The sequence below is a fragment of the Triturus cristatus genome, chromosome 10, assembly GCF_964204655.1.
Source record: "Triturus cristatus chromosome 10, aTriCri1.1, whole genome shotgun sequence".
Taxonomy (NCBI): Eukaryota; Metazoa; Chordata; class Amphibia; order Caudata; family Salamandridae; genus Triturus; species Triturus cristatus.
Window position 1 is genome coordinate 1,155,149,442 of NC_140593.1, and position 26,559 is coordinate 1,155,176,000.

The following is a 26,559-nucleotide window of genomic DNA, read 5'->3' on the forward strand; positions in this document are numbered from 1 at the left end:
AAATTAAAAAGAATAACTCCCAATGACCCCAGGATACTAAAGTCCCTGCGCACAACATGCAAACAGCTCTTAACATCGGCCAAGGCAAAGTACTACATCACCTCCATGAATGAAGCCACCAATAGAAGCAGATCACTTTTCAGGGCAACCGAACACCAAATCAACCATCTGCCATTCTTTACTCTACAGACAGGTGCAATGCCTTCACCTCTTCTTCAGTGAAATAATTCAGACTATCAGACAACAAATCAACAATGCCAAGCCTGCTTCAACGCAGACTTACTAAACTCTGAAAGCCACTTCTTACGGAGATGTCATATCCTTATCCTTCATTGAATCTCTCTCTGGGAACACTCTCTCATCCCTATTTATGGTTGTGGATGCTTCTCTCACTCAAGGCATCTTCCCAGAAGCTCTCAAGACAGGCTAGATCCTCTCACCCCCTTAAAAAAAAAAAAAAAAAAAAAAGAAAATCCTACACTAACTAGGTCCTGAAAACCTCACCAACTACCAGCCCATCACTCACCCACGATTCATCAGCAAAATTACTGAACAAGCACTGGTAAAACCAACAGGTTTTGCCTTTGAGAACTTTTGGCTTTCCCAATTTAAAAATAAATACATTTTTGCAATGCTGGTCAGCATCTTCGATACTGTGCTGCATGACTATAGAATAATAAAAAAAACACAAAGCTTATGACCGGGCCACCAATGGCATTTTGTAGGCGGATGTACCACAAAATGACTTTTTTTTTTTTTAATTTACCAATCCGAGTTGGATTGGTAAATAAAAAGAAAAAGAAACTAAATGGTATGGGAAAGCAACACCACCCAGCGAGGAGGGGTAGAAACAACATGGGGCGAGGGTGGGGCCCAAGTGGTGGGGGGGGGAGCAACATAGGGCTGCGCCGATTAAGGGAAGCAATACAAGGGAACACAGGTGGAAGGAAGCAACACTTGGGCACACAGATGGAGGGAAACAACACAGGGACATATGGGTGGAGGATGGTAACAGCGAATGGGCAAGAGAGCAACATGGAGCATGTGGGGAGATATGCAAACGAAAGGCAGTGCAACAGAGTGGTGGGGAGAAGCACAAGGATGGAAAGCCAGGAGAGAAGCACACAAGCAGTGAGAGAAAGCAACACGGAAGGCAGAGGAGGAAAGAGAAGCACACTATGAAGATAGACGGAAAACACACACACTCTCGTTGACCGCTACAGACAAAAGAAAAAAGTTGTCTCCTAAAAGTGGAAGGACACAAGTAAATTGGCAATGCTCCAGGGGAGGAACAGACACAATGTGCAGACATGCCATTGAATAAGATCCAGACAAATGAGAGGAACAGTACAGACAACCAATAGTAAGCAAAAGGCAGGATGCAAGCCTCCTTATGTTCCTGGTAAGCTCATATTAGGTCTCTCACAGCCAGTACTAAAAAGCAGTCTGTGTACAAATCCAAGATAGAGCAGTGATAACCATCTCCTGCACAACTGCCAGTCTGGCTTCAGATCATGCTGTTGCACGGCGACAGCTACCTTTCGCAATGTAGAAAATGCCCTCTTGACCACAGATGAAGAGGACTCCTACCTCCTGATATTGCTGGACCTCTCTGCTGTCACAGTCTACCATCCCACCCTCATATGCACCCGGGAGTCTCGAATACGATTCACTGGCAATGTCTTTCACTGGTTCTTCCTCTTTCCAGCAGACACAAGTTTATTCACTAAGATCCCTATCACCTGCGAGTCCCCTAGTGTTCCATACTGTCTCCTGCCATCTCCAGCCTATACAAAGAGCCACTAGGTGTTCTACTCACAGATAACAGCATCAAGAATCACCAATATACAGATGACACACAGCTATACTTGAAAGCCCTCCTTGCTTCAGACATCCAGCACCTCACACACTGCCAGTACATTATCCAGACCTGATGTCCTACACCTACATGAAAACCAACTCGACAAAAACTGAATTTCTGTTGATTGCGGAGAACAACAAACAAGAAACAGTACAAACCTGGCTCAATGGAAAGAGCACTGACAGCTTTGAACCCAAACTGTCACCAAATGCCATGAGCCTGAATACATTTCTGCAACTCCCGCAGTGTCTGTTCTCTACCCTTTTCTAAGAATACTCTTCCGTGGGAAACAATGGTGGCTAGAGACATGTGGCTCTAACGTGGGTTTAAGAAGTCTGGTCAGTAGAAAGGAGATTTTGCCAGAACAGAGAAGACGCCATCACAAGCAGCTATCTGGCAATGCAACACTATAGAATGGAACACACTCGATATATGACACAGGAAAAATTACAAATCCAACCTGCCCACAATTTTGATTAAGACATCTGGAAAGCCCTTTCCAAAGAAACCATTCCTGCCTGGATCGAAGATAAATTTTGAGGCAACGCCAAAAAATAAGGGACACACATGGAGAAAAGTACTTGACCATCATCGGGTGAAAAGATTTTCTTCTGCCAATTCCAAAACGATAGAAGGTAAACAGTGACAAAGCTGTAGAAAACCTACATTATCAATGATCTAAATGCTTACAGTCATTGCTGATTGCATGGTAACTTTCATCCTCCATAGTCAAGCAGACGCACCTGTCATAGGATTCTTAGCAGCAACCTTCCTCTTTGTCTTCTTGAAAAATCCAGTCTCAGCATCATTGAAGTAATGCTTCCTCATCACAAAGGACTGCAGGGAGTGTTTTTGAAAGAAAAATTAATGCAGGCCACATCGAGTAGGAATAATAAAAATAAGAAGAGAGAATATAGGAGAAAACAAGGGAGAGAAAAACAGGCCAAGAAAAGCGAAATAACCCCATGGAAAAGAGGCAGAAGTTAGAAGTAGCAAGCATGGACAGGAAAGAAAGCAAGGGATGAGAGAGTGTGAGAATGGGATACAGGGAGACGTAAACAGAGGTTAAGTGCAAGGACAAAATGAAGAGAGACATGATGGTGAATAAAAACAACATGTGGAAAAGCAAGGCATAGGGCGCACAAGGGCGTTCGAGAATGGAAATATTAGCGGGGACAGTTATGGTACAAGAGGGAGGGCAATATGTGGTAAAGAGAAAATGGGAAGATGTGCCAGGATGGAACCAAAAAGGAACATGAAAGATGGGATATGCAGGAGGGAATGATTAAAAAATGTTAGGTGGGGTGGGAAAATCATCGAGGGGTACAAGAGAGAGGGAAACAAAAACAAAGAAAGGGGTTAAATGCCACTTAGAAAAAGTACAGGAAGGAGATGAAAAAGAAAGATTACAGGGATGAAAAGAATAACAGGATAAGGATAAAAAAGAAAGCGAAGAGAAAAAAGGTGAATGAAGGAAGAATACACTGTTTAATATTACAGAACTGAGTGACTGCAACCAATTTTGTATCAATACATTGGTACGTGTCATTTGTGGGGGGTAGAGAGTCAGTAAAATTCCTCTCCTGACACTCCTCCACCCACCACTCTTTTTAGGATCAAGTGTCTTAGATAAATTAGTAATAGATAAGGGCTATTTAATAAAAAATAAAAAGAAGCGCAACAGAAAACGTATCCACCCCAAAACAATGCAATGCCCCATATTGTAGTGGAGGCGATATAGCCGAAGGAGATAGAATAACCAGCAAATATGTCACGAAAACCTTGTTGCTGTGTCACTATACAGCCAAAATTCACACTGGGCTATATTTTTGTTTTGGCTAACTAAAACAAATATTGACAAAACCTTTGCTCTGCCATTTGGATAGTGAAAAGCTGTACTGAAACTAAAACACATTCAGAACCGGTACAGCATGGGAAAGCAGCACCATCTCAATTCACGACGATGGGCATGTATGTACGCTTCTATGCCACCCTCCAGTAGAGCATAAGCAACAACAGTGCAAGCTGTCCTTAGAGACCAGGAACAGTACAGGCAGCAGTGTGGGCTCCACTGGCATTAACATCAGGTGTAATAAATTAGGCAGCAATTGAAAACCTGCATCGCAAACAGCACAGACAAAGGAATGCAGGCTTCCCTCTATACTGTACCAGTGCTTTTTTTTTTTAAATCGTTTGGCAAAGGACCAGCTTGGTTAGCCTTCTTCATCCATTGGTCTGTTCAGACTGTCAGTCACATGTTGCTTCTGCCCACCATGGCATACAGATGTATGCCAATGGGTCTGCCTACTTCAGGTACTGGTATCCACCCATCAATTCAGTCAGTCCAACTTCCTCTCCAACTCTTTTTGATCTGCTATTAATCCCATAACATCTTTCCACAACAAAGTGACCAGACAGCTCGACTGCAACCACAGCCTCGGTGTTACTGAAGAACAATCCACTGCATCAGACTCACTCCATTGTTACCTGGGTGTACCTACTATAGTACCTGCTTGTACCAATAGTGGTTACTTGTTTAAATTTGGCCCCGATAATGAGGTGCAGCCACCCTACGTATTATAACATATGTTGGACGGCTAAAAAAAATAGATAATTACGTCATTAAAAGGAAAATTAACATCTGTTAATTGGTAATGAAATCATAACATGTTTCACCCTTCAGCAGTCAAGCGTCAATGCTCCACAACCTTCCCCTTTATCCTTTCTATAGAGCCGAGTAATTTCATAGCATGCCACAAGCCATCAAAGAGGCTGTCTGCTGTAGTACTAGCAATCTATGCACAACATCAAAAAGCCGGACTTTGAGGAGTCGGAGGGCACCAAATTAACAAGAATCTACTGTTAGGGTGAAGCTATGGGTGGTGAATGACATCAACAGGAAGATGAAATGTAGGGCAGCACTCTCGGCCTGCCAGCTTTACCTGCTTAGGGATGTACCTTCCATTCTCTCTCAGCACCCGGCTTCGGATTAAGATTTGACTGAAAGATAAAAAAAAAAAAAGAAGAAGAGTTAAGCATTAGAAAGAACACACAAGTTGCGACTGTTCTGGCTCTGAAGTGTGTGGATGTCATCAAAAGTTATGCTATCAGAACCACACAATTTCACTCACTGGGCGAGCTCCAATGTCCAAGCACACCGTACATCAACCTCAGCAGAATAGAGCTACCCGAACCATGTTCAATCACAAACTTCATGGGCCATACTACGGTCACCTTGTCAATCACCACTGCCTGTCAATCTCAGCCGTATTCCACTTTAAAACATAACCACTATCCGCACAGCAGTATGGAACAAAGGCCACAATTATCACCAAAGAGTAACGGAGTGCATTCCAAGTAGAGCAGAATAAAGTTTAAAAGGCTGTAGCGCGTGCCATACTTGAAATCGTAGAGGAAAAGGGTTGTCAAAGCCACTTCCCTGCCAAAAACACCAGTCCCAAACGTTCCACTGAATCGGTCTTTTAAAGCAGCTGCCCCAGTCCCATCTGCCTTTACCTTCTGTTACCATGCTCTGAAAATACAGCCACAGCATGCCGTGCACAACAAGTGTAATTTCAAAGATAATGAACACATTTATGAAACGAAAAGAAGACGAGATTAGGGATATGCGACTTGCCAGGCTGTCAGAAATCTGGAATACCAAATTATACCTTGCGATTACAGCACAGTTGTTGGCGAAAATACATTTTGTTCACTCTCCCGGAAAACAAAACTGCAAGTAAAGGGAATTTAAGTACATAAAGTAGTATACCTTCCCACAGCCCTCCCAGTAAAAGCGTTGGCAATGCCAATAGGTCAGGCTTTCAAATGTGAAAAGCTCTTCAGTCAATAGTGAGTTTAAGCACGCAATAACTCATCATGCATGCACAAATCACCCTTCATTGCAACCACGCGTCCACTCAAACATTAATGGATGCATTCTTGCATTCACAGTAAAACACGCGCACACAAAATTCAACAAGCACTTGCAGGAGAAATTAAAAGGAAAAAATGCTGTCACAAATGTGGCTGCAATAAATAGAACATTAAACTTAGTAGCAGAAGGACAATGTAGTATGGTATGTGTGTAACATCGCTGCGCATCATCACTTTAATTTCAACATGGTCTCTAGGTTTAGAAGCAAAGTGGTGGTTAACCTGGAGTACTAAAACAATTATAAACGATGCACAATACCATTGCAAGTTAGCTGCTCAGCAAACATGGCACTCAGAAGCCACCTTGGAATGGTACGAGCATTGTTTATTGTATTCGTGCCAATTCAAGAAGGCCAACATGAGGCTTGTAAACCTGCCGGCCATTTTTGAACAATAAAACAATTATGCACTATGGACAATACCATTCCAAGATGACCACCCATGTTAGGATGCAGTGGTCATGTGGAATGTGCCGCGCTGCAGATAAAAAAAACAGCTCTAAGGAAATAGCACAGCCTGGAAAGCTCTAAAAAAACTAAACAAACGTTAGATACCCTTTCTCTGAGGCATATTTTAGAAGTGTGTGTTTGGAGTATGTCAATATTTAAAATAAGATTGAGGTAGTATTTTGGCAAAACTATTATAGACAACCTAAAATGGGCTCAAATCTTAAATAAAGACACAAAAGTGAACTCGCAGTTATATGCGGTTACATTTGTGCAGATTTACGAAGAAAAAGCATGCTCGATTACTATTTTTCTAGCAAACCTTTATGAATTCCATTATTGAACAAGCAAATATACATCGCCACAGGTTTTAATCACAGTGGGTCCACTCAGCCTTCCTTTCTTCCTTCCAGGGTTGATAACATGAGTAAAACAGAGTTGGGCAACAATAGATAGATTTACCTTCAGAACCAAGAGACCCTAGGGTGAACATGTGCTTTACAAATGCACTTGCTGTGTGTTCTACGTTATATTTGGTCATGCGAAACTCTGAGAGACTGCAAGCTCTCTTTTCTACCCCTCTAGCCCCCACCCCCTTTCCCCACCACTAAAACAATTCTACACCTGCCCTGGTCGGGAGTAATGATCCAATCATTTAAAGTGTGTGAAACGATTGGTGAGGAATGGATGAATAAATTGACTTCAACATCCAAGTTATTGGTTGTACAGACTCGCAGGGACTTCCAAATCTGGAACTACTACGTCACAAAGCCTTCCTGCCCCCGAATGTAGATTTGCTGATCTCCAGGAAAATGAGAAAATTACTAGATTTCAAACCCTGATGTAAAATTAGCATAATCAGAGGCTAATATATTAAGAACGATGCTGTAACGTGTCACCAAAAAGGACAACTGGATTTGTTTTTAGGAGAAGTAGATTTCTGACATATATTATATAAAATTGCACACCCCCGCATGCAGTTCTGCAACCACAGTTAAATTCTCTCTAGAAGTGTGGGTGTTGCCTTGCCTCGTGGGTCCACCCTCAGATCCATGCTATATCATGTTAGCACTCTAGATTGAAACAGACTCATGCACATGTGCAGTGAGTGATTACAAACAGTAGTTCCTGCACTTGCGCTGAGATTTTTATGCCACAGAGCGCAATCATGGAAACTAGACCAAATTGTACTGAGGTGAAACGTAGATGAATAAGAGGGAAAACATCCAGCTACAAGTTCTGACCTATGGCCTCTTTAAATAAATCAGCAACACATATGGAACTTTGCGTATGACCTCAAAAAGAAAAGAAAGAACCATCTCAAAAGACTAGCCTTCACACTGTGGGACAGCGAGTCGTTTCACAGACAGTGAGACGAAGTATGAAGTATCTTTGAAGCCGTGGCTAAATCTTAGCCTGGTAGCCTCTGCCCCCACCCCTTGTCAATCCCAAAGCTCATGTAGGGAAGCTGAAGTACTCAGAAGAGTCTACTCAGCAACTGCTTCTTGTGTGAGCCAATTGCTACTGGAACAACTGGGATGTGTAAGGGCGCCAAAAGGACAGCCAGCTGCCTCTGCACTCCACTCACAGGGGAACCAGTGTTATGTATGCAGAACTCACTCCTAGGTTAAACAGTACTACTCTGATTATTAGTCACTGCTGGATACTAGTGTGAGCTAGAGCAGGCAGACAGACAGATGTTCCTTAGTCTTGTCAACAGTCGCGTGGCTCACTCAAGAATTTTCTGCACTGATAGAATTACATAAAGAAGCATACTCGGACAGAAGGCATTGCCACAGTACTGAAAAAAATAAGTAGACACGATGTATAAAACGTAGAACAAAGAATGGCAGCTAGCCTAGGTATAAGCTACTGCACCACCTTGTATAGTCACACCTAAGTCACACATTTTATATTGCCCACCTCAAATGACCAGCTGCCACATGGGCATAAATCAGATACAATTATAACAACAAAATGAGAGGCAATATGATCACAAGAAATGAGTCTAGGTTCCAACAATTTCATTCCACAGTTCCCAGTGCGTACAGGAAAATTCTTCATTCAAAATTCTTCTTCATCAGGCATACAGGCGCAGCCAAAGTGTTTCCCCCAACAACAAGGGCTTCTTCAGGGCTCTATAAAGTAGCATCAATAAATGTTGATCATAATAGAACACTCCAGATTCCTGACAAATCCTCAGCTCCTCTTTATATTTTCTTTTTTTTTTTGATTAAAAAATGACTAAACTTTATTGACAAAACTGGCAGACATTTTGACATAAGTTTAGCTACCTATTTAGGCAGTCTTCACACATTCGTTAAGTAATTATCCTACGCGCACACTGAAAGGACGGTGTACAAACCCACAGGATTGATAACTATGTACAAAAAGGAAGCTTTTCATGGTTTGCTCCTTCCCCTAACTGCAGTGTTTTAAGTACCAATGTGTTGAGATCAGAATGAGAGGAGTGGTCACCTAGTGAACGCAGCGTGGAGCAGCACTCCTAGGGCCATTGCTGTTGGGCAGGAAAGGGTGGTGGTCCCTACTGAACAAGGCCAGATTGGTCCACTGCATTTCCAAGCACTCAAGTCACTCCCGCATCCAGGGGGACGTTGCCTGTTCAGCAAGTTCATGCCCCTCCCACAGAAGGCTACTTAAATCGTATTGAACATATCAGGAATCCGATCAAGAACTACCAGTCTCGAGCCAGAAAAGTAAAGGGAATAAAAGACTACAACTAAAGTACAAAAGGGGGCGGGAAGGATCCAGCTTCCGATAGCATGCAGGCACAGGGCACACAAGACGGTGGCCAATAAATGCCAAACCTACAAGATCAGTTATAGCGTTTCAACCTACCCCACCAATAATTTAGTTACTTAGTTACGAATTCAATTGGTGGGGAAGGGGTGGAGGGGCAGCATCCCAATTTTATGACCAATATTTCCCTCTGTTATAGTTTTTGTATTAAAACGTGAAACACTATTTATTTGCCAATCTGCTTTTTGACTGCCAATCAGCTAAGATTTTTTTTAAACAATTTACGCATTGCTTTTAAAGCCGAACGGAAAATTAAAAAGGAAAAATATTTTTAAATGTAACCTATGTTTGGAGTTCTGTAGCTACAACTTTTAATATTTGAACGAAAAAGTAAAAAAATAAATACTTTGGTTTCTTGAACCAACTGACTTCACAACAAAGCCGTAATTAGTTTGAAATGAACTTTTGAAACGAACAGCAGAACACCGTTTAGAAAGAACGTCTCGGCTACACTACACATAAAATTAGATGTTTGTACAACTATTTGAACGCCATTAAAATACTCCTTGGTACAGAAGCTGGTATGAAGAAGAGCACGAAAGAATAGTTAGACAATTACTTGTCTGCCTGAAAAGCAACAGGATGAGTCTGGAAACCAGTATCTGGGAACGTGCACAATGCCGTCGTAATAACTGTTTAATAGCGTCCGTAGGGGTGATCCCTGTATGAGCCTTTCACAGGCCGGGTTGGTGGAGCCTTCAATGCACGCGAACTGTTCCAGTCATCTTGCCCTTCCGGCCTACCGTAGCTGTCGTAGGATTCTGGTGTCTCACCGTGAGCGTAGTCATAGTATTCTGCTGTATCTCCTTGACCCTGGCTGTAGTAGCCTTCGTACCCCTCGTAACTCTGCTCAGCATAGGTATCCTCATAGCCATAATCGTTGTAGGGTTCTGCGGCTGGAGGTGGTGGGAGCGGTATCCTCTGGATTCCTGGGGGTCTGGAACGGGTTGAAGGCATGCCTCTTCCAGAAGGCGAAGGAGGGACACCCCGACCCGCACTACCGCCTCTTGGGAGTGGACCGCCTCTACCTGGTGGCGCCCCGCGGGGCCCCATAGCTCCACGAGGTGGTTGCACACCACGGCCCCTCGCAACTGGAGCAGGAGGTGGGGGAGGGAGGGCTCCTCTTCCGCGGGTAGGTGGACCACCACGACCACGCGAAGCCTCTGGTGGGGCTCCATTCAGGTATGACAACTCCAAAAACTGGTCCTGGCAGATGTCATCTATCATATCCGGCACTAGGAACTTCTTAACCTCTTCCATTGCGTGCGACATGCGCGTGTACGCCTCACACGGGGGTCCGAAGACCTCGATGAACACGTGCAGATCCATGTTCAGATGGGCATATTTTGGATCGCCGCCTTTTCGCAAATCCTCCTCCTTTCCTTTGTCCCTCATGGAACCCTTCCCCAGCACGGAAATTTTGGCTCCCGTCTCTTCTTGTAGTCTCTTAATAGTATTGCCCTGTGGCCCCAGGATTTTCCCAACAAAATTAAACTTTGGGTACTGTTTAACTGGAATAAGAATGCGCTCCTTCAGCTTCATATTCTTGTGCGAAAACAAGTCAAGGTATGTGTCTGCCTCATCATCGTCCTTTTTATCTCCCTTTTGGACCTTTTCAATTTCAGTGCTCAGCAGTTTCATAGCGTGTGAAGCTCGGATCCAGACTGTCCTTTTCGGCCAGCAGCTGAGGCAGGTATTTGCTTTCGGGCTCTTGGGTTGGGGGGGCGGAAGGCGGCTCAGACCGACCTCCGCGGGAGCCTTTGAAACCACCGCGGCGAGAACCTCGACCGAGCATGCTCCTTGGGGCCTGCATAGTTGCAGCGTGTGAGAAGGAAAGGCCGAATAAAACGGGCCAGCAGGGATTGCGCAGTCACGAAAGGCGAACTGTGGGTGGAAGACCGAGAAAGCTCCTCTTTATATTTTCAAGTCGATCATCCTTCAATGGCTGTAGATGCGCAAGTAAAATTGTTATGTCCTGGTTCTGCACAATAACATCAGGTATTTATAAAAGAGTAAAGGAGAAGACGCAGGCGGAGCAGGATGACTCGTACAGTTTAGAGAAACTTTGAAAGGACACTGGAGAATGGAGTTTTGAACTATGGCTGCTCCCTCGCCTACGCTGATCAGTTTCTTCTAAATACCTGGTGTTATCGTACAGAACCACAATGATGTATAGAGTTTAACTGCAATTAATGTGACTTTCGCTGCACTCATCTGAAGAACCATGACAGGTTGCTTATAGAAATAAAGGGCAAGATTCTGAAATACTTCAGGTAGGTTGATGCCAGGCATCCACGTAGCAAGTCTGAGACTGCGAATACCAGGACTCTGTTCCCAAAGACAGTCTTTTCCTTCACATATTTATGTGAATACCAGGTCTGTGTTCCCAAAGACAGTCTTTTCCGTCACATATTTAGCCAGCTGGCTGGCATCCATTCATGTTCTGCAGCTAAATAGGAAAGCAGGTTCGACCAGGTGCATTTAATTCACTGCCTGGCAAGTCATAACATGCTCTGGGTGTTGTTGGAATAGGAAACAAAGTACAGGTCATAAAAGCATTCTGGGTATCACATCTAGAGGAGAAGAACAAACAAACAAAGGGATTGGGCAGTGTCCATTTTTGATGTGAAAAGAAGAAAAATATTTAAAGTCGAGTTCCAGCAAGAAGAATTAAAAGAATCTCAATGCCTGTTGTTGGGACAAAAGTTGCATTTGAAGGCATCCTGCCTCAGGTTTATAAAAATACTGATTTGGGCCATGGGTACAACTAAAGTGCACACCCCACCTCAACTGGAAGCTGGGCACCAACTCCTCACAACACTAGATAGAGACTGTTTGCATAGCAGATAAGCCACTAAGCAAAGACACTGGCATTTTTATCGGTAACTCGAGGTTAGTACTGAACTTGCTGGTTAAAAATGTGTGCAGTCTACATAAAATGGTGACATCACTCATTCCCTCATTTCACCCTACACCACTGTTGCATGTTGTGTCCGAATGAACTGGTTGCTGTAAGCCAAGAAACATTAGAACCACCTAAGACTCAAGATTCCCAAGTTGCTGCTCACTGAAGATCTGAACAACATCTCAACCCCAAACAAGGGTTTTATCTCCTTGTGTGTTCCCCAAACACTGCAAAATCATGACCATGGACACACACTTCCGGAAAAAGACCTCCAAACTTTGTATCACATACGGTTACAAACAAGTGCTTCCGTCTCACACTTTGAGAGTACTGAAGAATTAAAAACTAAAAGGCTGAAAATAGGTTCAAAGGAACATTAATCTTCAATACAAACGTTGTAGTATTCTTTTTTCTTCCAACCAAAAAAAATAGAAAAAAAAGAGTGCTATTTAAATTAATTCTGGGACTTGTACTCAAATACAAAACAAAGTTGTATAACAATCACGGTCAACAAGGCGGTGAATTTCAACTCGGGGTGCGATTTACAACTCTGATGTCTACTGAACTCTCAGTGAAAGAAATCCTCAAAGTTTACAGCTATACATCTACAATTCTATATGTAGGCTACTGGATCATACTTCACAGCGGCATCGAACAAGCATCAGCCACCATTTGGACATGCATTGACCATTCAAGTGATCATACAAGGCTGCAAATTTCTGATTCTGAAGCAGCTCATCATTAGCTAATCTAGAGGGTTTGGACACCATTCAGACGCTTGGCCCTTGGCATGAATATTCACACTCTTGAAAAACTCGAACGGAGTTGCCATTTTCAAAAATATGCCAAATGATCAAGAAATGCCCGATGATGCATACTCCACTATAAAACGCATTGCAAAGTCCAGGAAAATCAACTCTCTTGAGAGCAGTCACACCTCAATGCAGTGGTACAATGCCTATTTGTGTATGGTCTCAGCCTACTCCAGAACAAGCATTTGCAATGCAATAGGTCTCGCATTTACGCAAGTTTGAGCTATTGGCATTGTAAATAACCATGCCTTTTATTTATGTTTTACAAACAGACACAAAAATAAAAGGCATTGTCATTTATAATGCCAATAGCTCAAACTCGCGTAATTACGAGACCTATTTCATTGCAAATGCTTGTTATTTTATTCGTCCTTCACCAGCAGGATTTACCTTTAATAAGGAGAGGGGTAGAAAGTCTTTCCTCTAATGGCCCCTTCTCCATCAGGCCGTCGGCGGAAGCTTTCCATCGATTGAGCCTACAGCGGCTCCGTCAACGGAAGCTGATAGTCTACCCAAGTCTAAATAAGGTGGAAGGGGCAAGGCTTTGGGGGACAGGGTATTCCGCCACATCTGTGACAGAGTACGCTGTCTGCACAATTGTAAATCAGCACCTTAGTAATAAGTTTGTTTCTCTGCAAAGCGTTATGCCTATTCATCCTTTCATTCTTCCAGTGCTGATATCAAGACTACTGAATTAAATAAAAGAGAGCTTTTTTAACACAATATACACCTGTTGTGATGTGTAGTGTGTCTGTAATATTGCAATGGGTTGCATTACAACAGTTACAGGTGACTCACAGAGCGGTGCAAAGTAAAACTATCAGGGGAGAGGATGTGGTCCGTCGGCTAGACTGCCAACTTTGGTGCTGGAAACAAGGGTTCCAGCCTCGGGGTTGCGTCCACATCCTGCGATTCTGGGCAAAACACTTAATCTCCCTGTGCCAGTGTAAATACGGTGCTCGTGTAAAGCGCTCCGATACCTTTGGGTCGAGTTCGCGCTATATAAATATGCAAAAAACAAAAGGCCTAGATTGCTTGGTGGGTCGATGATTTTTTCGGAATAGCATTTAAAACGGCTTCTATACAGCGCTACACACATCTTTGCGGACCCTTCTGCCCACTGCTGCCTACTGCCTTTGCCTGCGTTTTCAGAACTGCAATGAAAGCACAGGCAAAGAAAAAAGTGTTGGCAGCCATCTTGGAGTGTTATTTTGTTTTACTTCGAGAGACCAGTTGCATTGTGTGTAGAGCGGAAGAGACAAGGTCATCAGCAATGGCTGTTGGCAAACTGTTGTCTGCTAAAGTGTAATCCATATTCTGACGGAATCAGTCAGATAAAAACTCAGTTTTTAACTATTGTACTTCTACATTTTCTAAAAACTGCTTCAAAATGTTCTACTTTCTACCTCAACATCATGAAATCCGTGATTAATAGAGAAAGGTAGTTAAAACAATGATCGTCCTCTACAACTTTCACAGGGCCCTAACTATCAAGTTCATCCAAAAATTGATTGAACGATTCCATCAAACTCATGTTAAAAACAATAAAAAGCGAAAGATTCGAGGGTGATAGTAAACATGGAATTTGATATTACACGAGTTTGATAACCTCTGAGAAACACTGAGGTTTTCAAGGGTTGTATAGATAGTAGCAAACAAGCAACGCTTTCATTATCACCCATCTGACCTCAATGGCCCGTCTGGAACAGCGTATTCAGGGTCTCCATTAGGTAGACGCAGGGGAACTGACCACCGCTGAATAGTCATGAGCAAAGAGATTTCCCGCTTATCCCTCAGTTCTTCTTCAAGGTGGGCATGACCTATTGCAGAGGTGTACCAACCAGGTAGAGTGGGTGAGGAGGAATTTGGTGTTTACAAATAAAAGACCAAACCAACACTGTCATTGTGGAGCCCACGCAAGGCTTTGTTACATTTATATCAGACTTATATTATACCTCTACAACATCCTACACAATACATTTTGCACCAAAAACAGTTTTGTCATTAGTAGGTGATGGTCAGAGACCTCAAAACCATCTACTACATTTGGGTAAAAGTGGCAATGATTAAACAAACCAGCAGAAATGAAATATGAATTAGCATATAAGGAGTGAAAAAAAAGATATGCCAAGATTAAACATCAGCTATTTTTGCATAGAGTACTCGTTCCACAAGTTCACACTTGCACTGAATGTCCAAAGTAAGAACTCTCTGTAACGCCCCAGGACCCGACCGAAGTTTTGCACAGTTCTGGTTCACCACATTAATTATTAATCCCATAGGGCAAGCTTCATTAGTCAACACTCATTTTTGCATACACTGCAAATCCATTATTAGAAGCAAGGGGTGATAGAGCAACTCGGTTTTAATAGAGGCTTGAAGTCAGGACCCAGTTCTTGTTGAACGAGGAGCATAGTTCGAGATAACTAAGGAATCTGTGGATGTGACAGATTCTCTTTTGACCCTACTACAGTAGTTAGTACTGTCGCAGAAAGAATCGTCAACTGGAAGCAGAGGACGTTTTGAGGATGAACAGGTAATAAGGAGCAAGAGGTTTGTGTAGATGGACGACTGGGGAAGAGCTTGGCAGAGCAGTGAGAAGAGGGGGAAGAAAGTAGGTACCAGAGGAATACGTTTGTGTTTTGTGAGGCAGAAAAGAGGGGTTTTAGCAGACGTCCAGGGAGGCAAGAGGTAAAGTTTTCATACCATTTTCCACACCTTCACCCCTTTCATTGCCAACAAATCATCTCTTCATTGGCAATTGAATTGTGTGTATGCTGTGGTGTACAATGCTTCAGTGGTGTGTTAAACCAAATCAATCACTTGAGTTCAATCTCATAAGCGCAATGCTAAAACACATTTTCCCCCTCTTTCACCTACTCTAGAAGTGTAAGGATAAGAAAGACATTTTAGGCAGTAGTTTTCTTGTTAAGGTAGACAGTAGGATGCTGTAACATACCACTCTCAGAGCTACATTGATACCCACTCTAAATCAGTTCCCTGGGTTATGGGGTTTGGCGAACTTTAGGGTTTTAGATCGGTGGAACCCCACTTTCAAAGACTGATGCGGGTCCCTGGACTAAAGTACAGAATCTTTACTATCGCCAAACTAACCAAAAACTATTCATACCCCCAAGGGGGAAAACTCTACAATGCCTTCACCACTGCATTTCATGGTGGGGTAAAAAAAGTGCATATATCCACTTCCACCATTAGCACAACCTTACTGTCGTTAGAGGCTCATCACTTTCATAAACAGAAAGCTGAACCACCCAGGTAATTATTTTTGTTAATGTAGCAAGGTGTTTCCCTTTTCAATCTGTTTATGTAGCGTTTTCTCCTCACATCCCCAATAATTTTTAAGGCTGGCTTGTAATTGCGACAGCAGCAACCATCAATACAGCTCTGAAGATGATCACTGGGCCACACACAATTACATTCCCCAAACTACTCATTACCTTAATCATGGAGGAGTTATCTCCGCCTGCGCGAATGACGAGCCGTGCAGATGGGGATAGATGGATTCTGCGCAGTCATTTTAAAGGCAAGCATTGCACAAAGCAAAATAAATTCAGTGGAGCATATCACCCTACAATAGGAGTGAAGGTATCACCGCCGCCGGCCCGATTCGGCGCGAAAACCGGAAGTCAGGCAGCGTCATGCCTGTCGTGGGGCGGGACTTCCGCCTTCCGCGGGAAGCCCGCGCGCACGGAGTGGCTGTCCGAGAGGAGAAGTGGTGACGCGGGGCTCCCATGCCTGAGGGAGAGCCCCGCGGTGGCGGTGGCGGCAGAAGTAATGAGAAGCCCTGGGTCGGAAGTGGCAGCAGAGGCCGCCGATGCAAGTGCGGGGCTCCCATGAGTGAGGGAAGCCCCGCGTGTTCCAGGTCATGTGAGGCGGAGATTAGACCAGGGGAGTCCTGAGACGGAGCCTGTAGCAGCCACAAAAGAGCCCGGTGAGTGGGGCTCAGTTGTAACGTGGGGGCTGGTGTGTGTGTTTGTTGTTCAACGATCTAGTACGCGTTCACTGGCTGGGGGTGGCTGTTTGGTGGCGCAGTTACTGCATGCAGCTGGCTTGCGTGGACGGAAGGGGGACTGGAGATGTGCACACGTGCGAGTTGGTGTACGTGCGCGTACACCAACTCAAATCCGCCAAAAGCCTGCGCGTGCACATCTCCTGTCCCACTTCCGAGGCAAGTCAGCAACAATAGATCTCGCCGAAAGCAGCGCTTCGCGCTGCGTTCGCAGGCGAGACCTAAAAATGAGAATTCCTGAAAGACTGTATTGAATTCTTTAGATGTGTTCTCAGGTCAGAAAGTTCAAGTGAACCTAAATAAAGTATAAGACATTAGGAGATAAGGCTCTTGAGAATGCAACTGCTGTGCATGACTTCCTGAGATTGCCCACGTACTAAGAGCGATTCAAATCAGACCTGGACTGCAGAAATGAGCTATCGAAGATTCCTACAAAGTCAAAGTGGGCATGGCATAAAGAAAACAAAGCTGCATTCTCTCCACCAACGACAAACTACTCCAGGACACGTCCATGCAGTAATTTGAGCCAAAGGAGGCAAGTGGATGAAAAATCAATGTAAAGCGATTTGCGATTGGGACAGGTCGGCTCCAGGAACAAGGACATGGTGAATGGGCCTCAATGCATTTATAGTGGTTTTCTCACCAAAACTGAAATGTACTACTACCATATGAACCCTACTGTGTCATAACTTGTCACAAACCACTCAAAATATTTTTTAAATCTCAGAGCACAGCATCCACGCCCATGATAGAAATGATGGATAGAACTGTTTCAGTAATATATATAACCCCGCTGCTGAAAACCCCAGCCGATTACTTGTCATGACGCTGAAGGGCTTGCACCTCTGACAGATTCCAAGAAATAAAATGCCGCAAACAGGATATAGATGATGTAGCCATAGATGCTTGTCCCTCAACACCTAAAATAACTGAAATCTCCACAGCAATTAAGACTAATCCGTTACTAATACATACCAAGAGAAAAAGTGTACTTCCCTGTGATTGACTGCCTGGTGGAATACACCGTTAGGAACTACATCCTGTATTAAGCTATTATAAAAGTAATGTCACATTCTGTGGCATAACGCCAGTTTAGACTTCTATAATATGGTTGACGGCAGGCAACTTCTAGTGATAGTGGACAACTGAATCAGCTTAGTGTTGTAGACGGTGAACTCCATAGCCACAAGCAAACAGGGAAGTGCGAACCATATTGAATACCATACAAACTGGGATGGCGCAGCAGGAAAATCTAGAATTTTCTGCCCACTGACTGCTCTAGCTGTAAAGGAAAACCCCTCACTGTACGACACACTGCACTCCAACGTCCATGCTGCAATAGAGCACTGTGAAAGAGGTCATCTCCACTGCTAAGATCAAGAAACCAACAGCAAAGAAAATTGAGGGAAGAAAGAAAAGGAGGAGAGATTGTACATGGATGTCAGTTATTTTTATTTTTTAAAACCTTTATTCAGCATGGACACATAATACACAGCCCCATGCCTACAACCAACGAGTAGCCGGCAGCGTGGAATGAAAATCAGTGTTAGTGTTGTACACTGCCCGCCTACAACCCGCCATGGGCCGGCCGCGGCACAATAATCACCGATGTGTATTATGATAGTCCAAGGGGCTGCAGCATTTTTTGTGTTCTGTAACCTGTATTTAACAAGTGTTCCGTATCAACATGTACAGGTTGCACATAGGTTGAAACCGTCATATGCAGTGGCCTCCCATCCCATATCCCAATTGTATAGTACATCAGAGTCACATTGTTGAACGCACAAATGTCGGAGGACAAAAGAAAAAAAAAAAAGTGAGGGGAGACCCCAATCCCACCACTCGGCGATAACAGCAGAGTGGAGCACGCCAGCTCCTGGAGGTTAGTCCGGTATCTACGGAAGCGCATGCTTGCCTGACGGAAGTGAGACATCCGAACATCCCATGTCCGGTCCGATCACCACGCCTGCCCTCTCAATCAGGTTGCCCCAATGGAAATCGTGTTGTAGAATCTGAGGAAATATTGACAGGGAAGGCTTGCTACGTCTGCGGATGCGACAACAGATACGTCGTAAGAGGACCCCAGATATCCACCGGTCTGGATGCGGTAGGCAGGAGTTCCGCATATCTTAGCAGAGTGTCTTGACACTGTACCATGTCTCTGATCCAGTCCTTGAATTTAGGAGCCCTGCCCCTCCCCCACCTACATGCTATTAGTCTCTTCGCTATGAGAAAAGCAACTGTGGCAAACCTGCGGACCGGTCTCTCAATTGGTTTCGTGTAGCCCAGAAGTGCCTGCGTTGGAGAGGGCGACAATGGGACGTCTATCATCTCCGAAATGCCAGAATACACCTGTCGCCAATAGTCGGCTATTTCCCGGCATCCCCAGGCTATGTGTAGAAAGTCCACCGCTGGTGTGCGACAACGCCAACAGAGATCATCCTCTCGGAGTCCCACCCTACACATGTGAGCTGGAGTACAGTAGAGCCTATGTAAGAACTTATAATGAATGACCCTGAATCCACTGCTGGAGGAAATCTGTTCGGTCTGTAAACAGCAAAAGCTCCAGAGCTCATCGTCAATGGGCACACCTAGTTCCACCTCCCATTTGGCGCGCGCTTTGCAAGGTTCTGGGTCCGGTGTAGTGAGTGATATAGGTTAGAGACCGCGTGTGCCGGAGTAGCAGCCTTGAGCAACTGATGTAGGGGGTCTAAAGTGGGTGGTTCGTCAGGAAACCCCTCTGTCAATGCCCGAATACCACTGCGAAGTCGAATGTAAAGAAATGTGTCCATGGGAGTAGGTGTGAGGTCGGCTAACGTGTGTCTGTGAACGAAAGCGCCTGTCCTGATATAGATCTCCCCATGACTTAATGTGGAGTTTGGCCATGAATTTCTTAAACAATTGTTCCTGCAGAAGGGGTAGTAGGGGGTGGTATGCCAAGGGAAATACAGCAGTGTAGTGCGGGTTTTTTTTGAGATATGCCGCCATGCTAGAACGGAGCTGGAAACCGTGGTATGGTACGCAGCCCGTGTCTCCGGCGCACTAAATATTGCCCCTTCCAATGGGATAGGATCTGCTAACCAATGTTCCACCGCTATCTGCGGTAGAAAGGGAGTGGGGTGAACCCAATGATGAACGTAGTGCACCTGAGCGCTGCGATAGTACAGTTCGAAGTCCGGTAAGTCAAAGCCACCCTGCGCGAATGGACGGGTCAATATTTCCCAACTCAGACGTGGCCTCTTCCCTCCCCAAACCAGTCGAATAAGCTCAGAGTGTTCTCCAATGTATGTAGTGTGGAGCGTAAGGCTCTCAACACGCCTGAGCTTTTAGAGATACAGATCCCACGCACTGTGACCTTTAGCGCTTCCCACAGGGTGGCCACATGTTCCACCGATCCCTTGTTACAGGAGAGGAAGTCTTCAATGTCTTGACATAGTTCGGCACGGAAAAGTTTGTCGAGTAAAATATTGGGTTGGAGTCGCCATGTTGGTGGCCTCCCCATTATGTCTGGTGAGCGGAACTTGGCCAACACCGGGGAATGGTCAGAGAATGTGCGGCCCACATGTTGCACCGCAACCAGGGAGGGGGCTATTGTCCTGGACACCAAAATGTAGTCCAGTCTGGCCCACGTGGCGTGCGCAGTATTCCAGTGTGTGCCCTCCGTTAGAGTCGGGTGTAAGTGACGCCAGGCATCCACGACATCCTGAGTGTCGCAAATGTCCCTCAGGTATCTGTGAGTGTTAGTGTAGTGTTGTGCAGAAGGGTTGGACCTGTCCAAAGCGGGGTCAAGCACGGCGTTGAAGTCCCCTCCCCAAATAAGATGTGTCGATCCTACGTCCCTGATCTTGTTCCAAAGAGCAATGAAGCTGCTCGGGTCATCGCAATTAGGGCCATAGGAGCATGCCAGGGTGATGGTTTCGACACCTATCCTGCCCCAAGCTAAACAATATCGGCCCTCTCGGTCTGCTGCGTCGCCCAGGGGAGTATAGGGAACACTTCTTTTTATCAGAATAGCAGTGCCTCTCGCATAGGACGAGTATGGCGCAAGAATCGAGTGCGCTGCCCATTTGGCGGCAAAGGCGCCTCTACGATGGGGATCCATATGGGTCTCCTGCAAGAATACAACTTGGACATTTAATCTGTCCAATGCACCTAAGATTTGTCTCCGCTTCCTCGGATCCTCCAGTCCTCTAACATTCCAGGTAATAGCGGAGAGCAGTCCCCCCCCCCCACCAAGATCAAGGTTTGCGGCGTGGCTCATGTCTGCAGATAGGGGAATCATAGGTCAGGGAGCGCACTGAGCAATGTCTCCACAGGTGCCATTGTTTATCAAAGGTGTCAGACGGTGTAACATCACTATGCATTTTGACAGCATCCATACTGAATTCAAACAAAACAAAAACAACCCCTTGAGAACCACCCACCCACCCACTCCGACATCCTAAACATGCCGGGCATCTCCCCCACCCCATACAAACCCACAATGTCCTGTCATTACCCTGCTGGGGAACACCCTGCTGGGGAACACCCAATTGGGGGACACCAGGGGTCCAGACCCGCCATCCAACTCCCCCGATATTACACCCGCTATCCCCTGGAGTCATTAGCCAGCGGAAGGCACGGGAGGGGGAGGTAGGTGCCAGGGCGAAGTCAAATTTAAACAACATCTAGGAACCCCTGAGAGCAGCAGAGCCCAACTAGTGGTGGCTCATCAATAGAGGGCCAAGGCACAGAGCAGAATACTTAACGAGCACTAGAACCTCGCAGAAGAAGGGAGCAAAGCAAGGCTACACTATAAGAGTGTCAAGAGGAACAGGAATAGCAACTGTGAAGTCCCTAATCAGTCAAGAGCAGAAGTGGGCGATCGAGAGCCCGCCCTCTCCAACGGGGATCGGGCAGCCTCGGGAGATCTCCTATGGTCCTTCAGAAATAGTTCCACCTGGGATGGATCCTGAAAGATGTGAGGCTTGCTTTGGTGGACCACCCGCAGACGAGCCGGGTACAGCATGGAGTATTGAATCCCATTGTGAATCAGTTGTTTCTTGACCGGCCCAAATTTACGGCGCGCATCTTGCACCGACTGCGTAAAATCTGGAAAGAAGGAGAGCGTGGTGTTTTCAAAGTGGACAGGTTGTTTCTCCCGGGCGAGGCGGAGTAGGGTATCGCGATCTCTATAATTCAGAAAGCGGATGACGACAGGTCTCGGGGGCGCTCCGGGCACGGGGCGAGGGCCCAAGGTGCGATGGGCTCGCTCCACCACCAGCTGTGGAGAGAAGGCATCCGCGCCAAAAAGGTCAGACAGGAGCTTTTCAATGAAGAGTTCCATTTTGCCCACAGAAGTAGTCTCTGCCAGACCAATAAGGCGTACGTTATTGCGACGTGATCGCGCTTCTAAGTCTTCGTTCTTGTCGGAGATCACCTTCAGCAATCTCTCCATCTGCGAAACTTTGGATGTAGTGGCCGACGCCCCATCCTCCAGCCCAGAAATCCGCTGTTCCGACTCTTTAACTCGCTCCTCTTGTTGGTCCAGTCTGTGCACTACGGAGTCCAGGCATATTAAGTAGGAGCGCCTTCCAGTCCACCTCTTCGGCGTCCCCTCCATCAGAATCGCCGTCACCCGGCGGCGGGGCACTGGTTTTTTTCTTTTGGGTCTCAAAGGGGAGCCGGGATTGCTTAGCGTCTGTCTTCCCCATTATGTCGTATAAAGACCGGACCACCACGTAGGAATGATGCAGATTGGGGTGTACAAAATCTCCCTACTTCCACGGATAGAGTAATTTCACAGTTACACGCACATACACTCACCATACACTAGGGCCCATTTCACTAACATACACTCAAATACTCCACCAGCATTGAACCTGTGGAAAGAAAACTCCTAAACCCCTAAACCCCACATCTACACCGAGGTCGATAAGACCTAGCTATTGCAATTGTCATAATCTAAACAATCTATACATCAATAATCAATAGAGTACTTAATAATTGACAAGAAATAATCACCAACACCGTATTTAAAATTATGATTCTTTATCTAAAATTAGTCAAAAGAAATTAATCAGAATAAATCATTTTCTCATAATTACCTATTCTAGCTAAATGTCAGAATGGGTCATCAGGACAAGTCTCTCAATAGAAATCTCCCAAGTCACCGTCCTCAGCATCGATTCTCACCAACGCAGGTTTGGGCATCAAAATCCCGAATGCAATGAACGCAGACCCTCTCTAGTCTAGTATATTTATAATGAAACTTGCAATATTAAAGAAACATTAAATGTTAACACATCCGCCGAACCGCTGAGCAGAGCGAGCAGGAAAGGATGTAGCATCGCTACATTTGGAAAATCTCCGCTCAGGAAATCACAAAAATAAAAAGACAGAACAGGAACCAAAAATAAAAATGTATCCTTTAGCAACCACATTTCTTCAGCGATGACACAATGCTCAGAGTTCTTTCTTAACAGTTCCTTTGTCCTCCAAGGCTGTCCAATACATCTGGAAACCTGCCCAGAACTGCTGCTGTCCTCACGGAAAGTTTTAACCAGGCAAGGACTGTGATCAAATGTGTTCAGCAAGGCCTTCTCATCACAAATTCTCACTCGAGGCCAGGCTGCAAACGGCGGACATGTTTGGTTAGGCCAAAATGGACCATCTTAATTAAAAGAGACAAAAACAACGTTACCACAGCATAGTGATTAAACAGTGTTAACCCCACTAATACCCTTATGTGTATGTAATTATCTAGCTTTAGCAACACAGAAAAGCATTAATTCAAAAGCGTTTCGTGCTTAAAATAAACAGCACTCCGCAACGTTTATTTAATAAAACATGCACATTGTTAATAGCAACACATACGCGTTCCCACGTGTAGTTCTCTCTTGTTAATACATACATACATATTGGTAAGTAAAACACTTACACAAAACAAATAATTAGTAATTAATAATTAATAATATTAACTTCTGACAAATAGACAAACCAGAGCTTCAAAACCCTATAGATTTTCATTAGAAAATCCTGCTCCAGCAATCCCCCCTTTGGTGATTTTATCACCAAATAACCCCAAAAAAAATTTTGTGAAATTTAGTCCCATTTTAGGAGAAATTGGAAATGTCTTTTCCCTCCTTACACAACACTACACACCAGACACTCTTTCATCATCCCTCTTTGTTTCTAAGTAGACACTCTACCTTAATTCTTCTAATTCAATTTCTTGTGGTTCTCTTTTCAACCTTTTATTTCTCTTTTCATTATTTTCTTTTTCCCTCCCCTGTTTTTACAACACAAACACACCAATCTCAATATCAATAAAGCAACAATTATACAAGTTAAAGGAAACAATATCTTACCTATAATAGTACTACCTATTTTTGCAATAAAACTCTTAACAGCTATCACCTTATTAGCTATTTTAGTCCAGATACTTTCAGCTTCAAGTGGTACTAATTCTTCATGCAAATCAGTAATATTTTTGATATAGACCTTCAGGTCTTTGCTTTCGTCTGGAATGTAAGTGCAACAATGTTGAACTTTCAGCATTCCACAAACTCCACCCTCCTTAGCCAATAAAATATCAAGAGCAAGTCTATTTTGCATAGACATAGCACGCACGGCAATTAGTTCCGTATTCACCAAAAGAAACCCTCCAGCGGTATTTGTCGATAAGCGATCCACCACTGTTGACAGTTTCCGAATCCCATTAGCATTTAAAGAAATTCCCACTGCTGGAATTAAAGCTCCAAAAATGTCACCCACAATTTCAGACCAAGTTTCCCTCTTGAAGCGCATTAGTAAATTAATATGTTCTACATCTTCTATTCTATCTATATGAAAAATCTTTGGAAAAACCAGGCCCACATAACACGTGCCATACCAATGGTCAGGCAACTTGTAATAAGCCTTGTTCCCACAAACATAATACAATCCTGGAAAAATTGTATCTTCTCCACCTCTGAAACCCCATCCTGTTGCAATGAAGTATGTATCATGACATTCACTAGTCCCAACAAAATATGTATCATATTGGGATTTCCCTCTTGTAATGCACAGCTTACCCTTCTGTGGTGCATCTAAAGCTAAAGTTGAACTAGCTCCATTTCTCAATTCTTTTCCCATCTCAATGTCCCAAATTGTCTCACTCACTTTATATTTCCCTGCCTTTTCATGCATACTCAATCTCCTTTCCTCCACCATGTTCAGGAAAACTTTCTCCTCTTCTTCCAAACTACAAGTTAAATTATTCTTAAAAATGTAATCTAATGTTAATTCTTCTTTCTCAATAAAAATCTCACCAAAAATGTTAGCTTCTTTAGCTGGATTCAGCTCTTTGTTCATTGGCAAGTGCCCAAAAATACTATCTTTGTTAGACATCTTATAATCTATTTTCCCTAACAAATAAAAAACACTACTTAATACACTACAAGAAATTCCATACGTAGCTGGTAAATGATGATAAGTAACACCCTCTGAAACGGATGCAGGTAATTGCATACAAAACGTAGCAATCCCTTACTTCCATTGTTTTCACATATTCGTATAACAACTTTGAAAAAACATTACTAGAAAAATCATTAATTGACCTATCTTTATGCATGCAAGTATTACTAATTCTAGTTGGAACTACTTTTTGCAAATTCTTTTCTACATTTGTCTCATTCTCAGTATGTATCTCAAATGTACCTATTGAAACTCTAAATGTAACTAATAAAGCTAAAATACCCCATAGTAGCATTAATAATCCAGTACAGCAGCAGCACATTCTACACCATCTTCTTAAGAAGGCACATCTACTTTGATTATTCTCTATGTTAGCCATTTTACTACTTTGACCTTGTCTTTTGACTTAGCCTCTACTACTCCACTACTGTAATTTCTCAAACTTTGGATTACTTCAGACAGCTGAATTTCAGACTTTCTCCTTATCACTTTCTCCAAGTGATTTCTTCAGTTCACTCAATTTGGATATTCATCACTTTTCACTCCTCCTTCTTCAGCAACATCAAATTGTATCAGATCATCAACAACATCCTGTGCATCTGACTCTTCTCCAATGTCAGTCAGAATAACTTTTAAGATTCCAACAGATTCTTCCTTTTCCTCAACCACTTTTCTCAAGATCCCCTCCGGATTATCTCGAGTCACTGTTTCTTCTTCTCCTTCTTCAGACAGTGCCACATAAGACCATTCCGGTGATCTGTACTTTTGGTTGGGTCTTCTAATTCTCTTTATTTCTTCAGGTTCTCTTGACTCCTTTTGCTCCTTTCTTTTTACTTCGTTTTGACTCGACACTTCATTCACTTGTTCAGCTTTCGATGTATTTCCTCTTATCAGTCTGTATCTCAGCCTCTTTACTCTGTTAGGCCAAAAATCTCCTCTTACGACCTTTTTCGGTCTTGTTTCTGTATTATTTCTTTCTCCAATCCAAGTTCTCTTTCTCAGAACTCGACCCTCTGATTTTCCATTCTCACTTTCATCCGATTCGGTTTCAAATGCCTCTTGTTCTTCAGCAGTTTTCTTTCGCTCCACAGTCTTTTTCACCACTATTTGAGACTTCCCTACTTCTTTCCCTCCTCGGGTCTCCAACACGCAATCTTCTTGCTGTCTACTTGTCCCTTCACCTAGCTTATTAGAAGTGTTCCCTACACCTCCTCGGGGGTCTTCCGCAATCTGTCCCTCTCTATCTTCTTCTGACCCTACTTCTTCAGATATAATCTCAAGTGGTTCTTCAATCTCCTCCTCTTCTGATTCAG

General features: G+C 44.0%; 2 protein-coding genes across 2 annotated transcripts in view; both read right to left on the reverse strand.

The window, feature by feature from the left end:
- LOC146796799 (ER membrane protein complex subunit 3-like) overlaps positions 1–26,559 on the reverse strand; it is a 65,622-nt gene that overhangs the window by 15,042 nt on the left and 24,021 nt on the right. The window contains exons 2-3 of the mRNA XM_085629513.1: positions 4,804–4,861; positions 2,605–2,698 (exon numbers count right to left, since the gene is read on the reverse strand). Coding sequence (XP_085485639.1) covers positions 2,605–2,698; positions 4,804–4,861 — 152 coding nt within the window. The remainder of the gene's footprint in view (positions 1–2,604; positions 2,699–4,803; positions 4,862–26,559) is intronic.
- On the reverse strand, positions 9,535–10,906 carry LOC146796800 (KH domain-containing, RNA-binding, signal transduction-associated protein 1-like). Its single transcript, XM_085629512.1, is given in 2 exon segments — positions 9,535–10,711; positions 10,713–10,906. Coding segments are annotated over 2 exon segments (1,176 nt in total). The 5' UTR covers positions 10,877–10,906; the 3' UTR covers positions 9,535–9,699.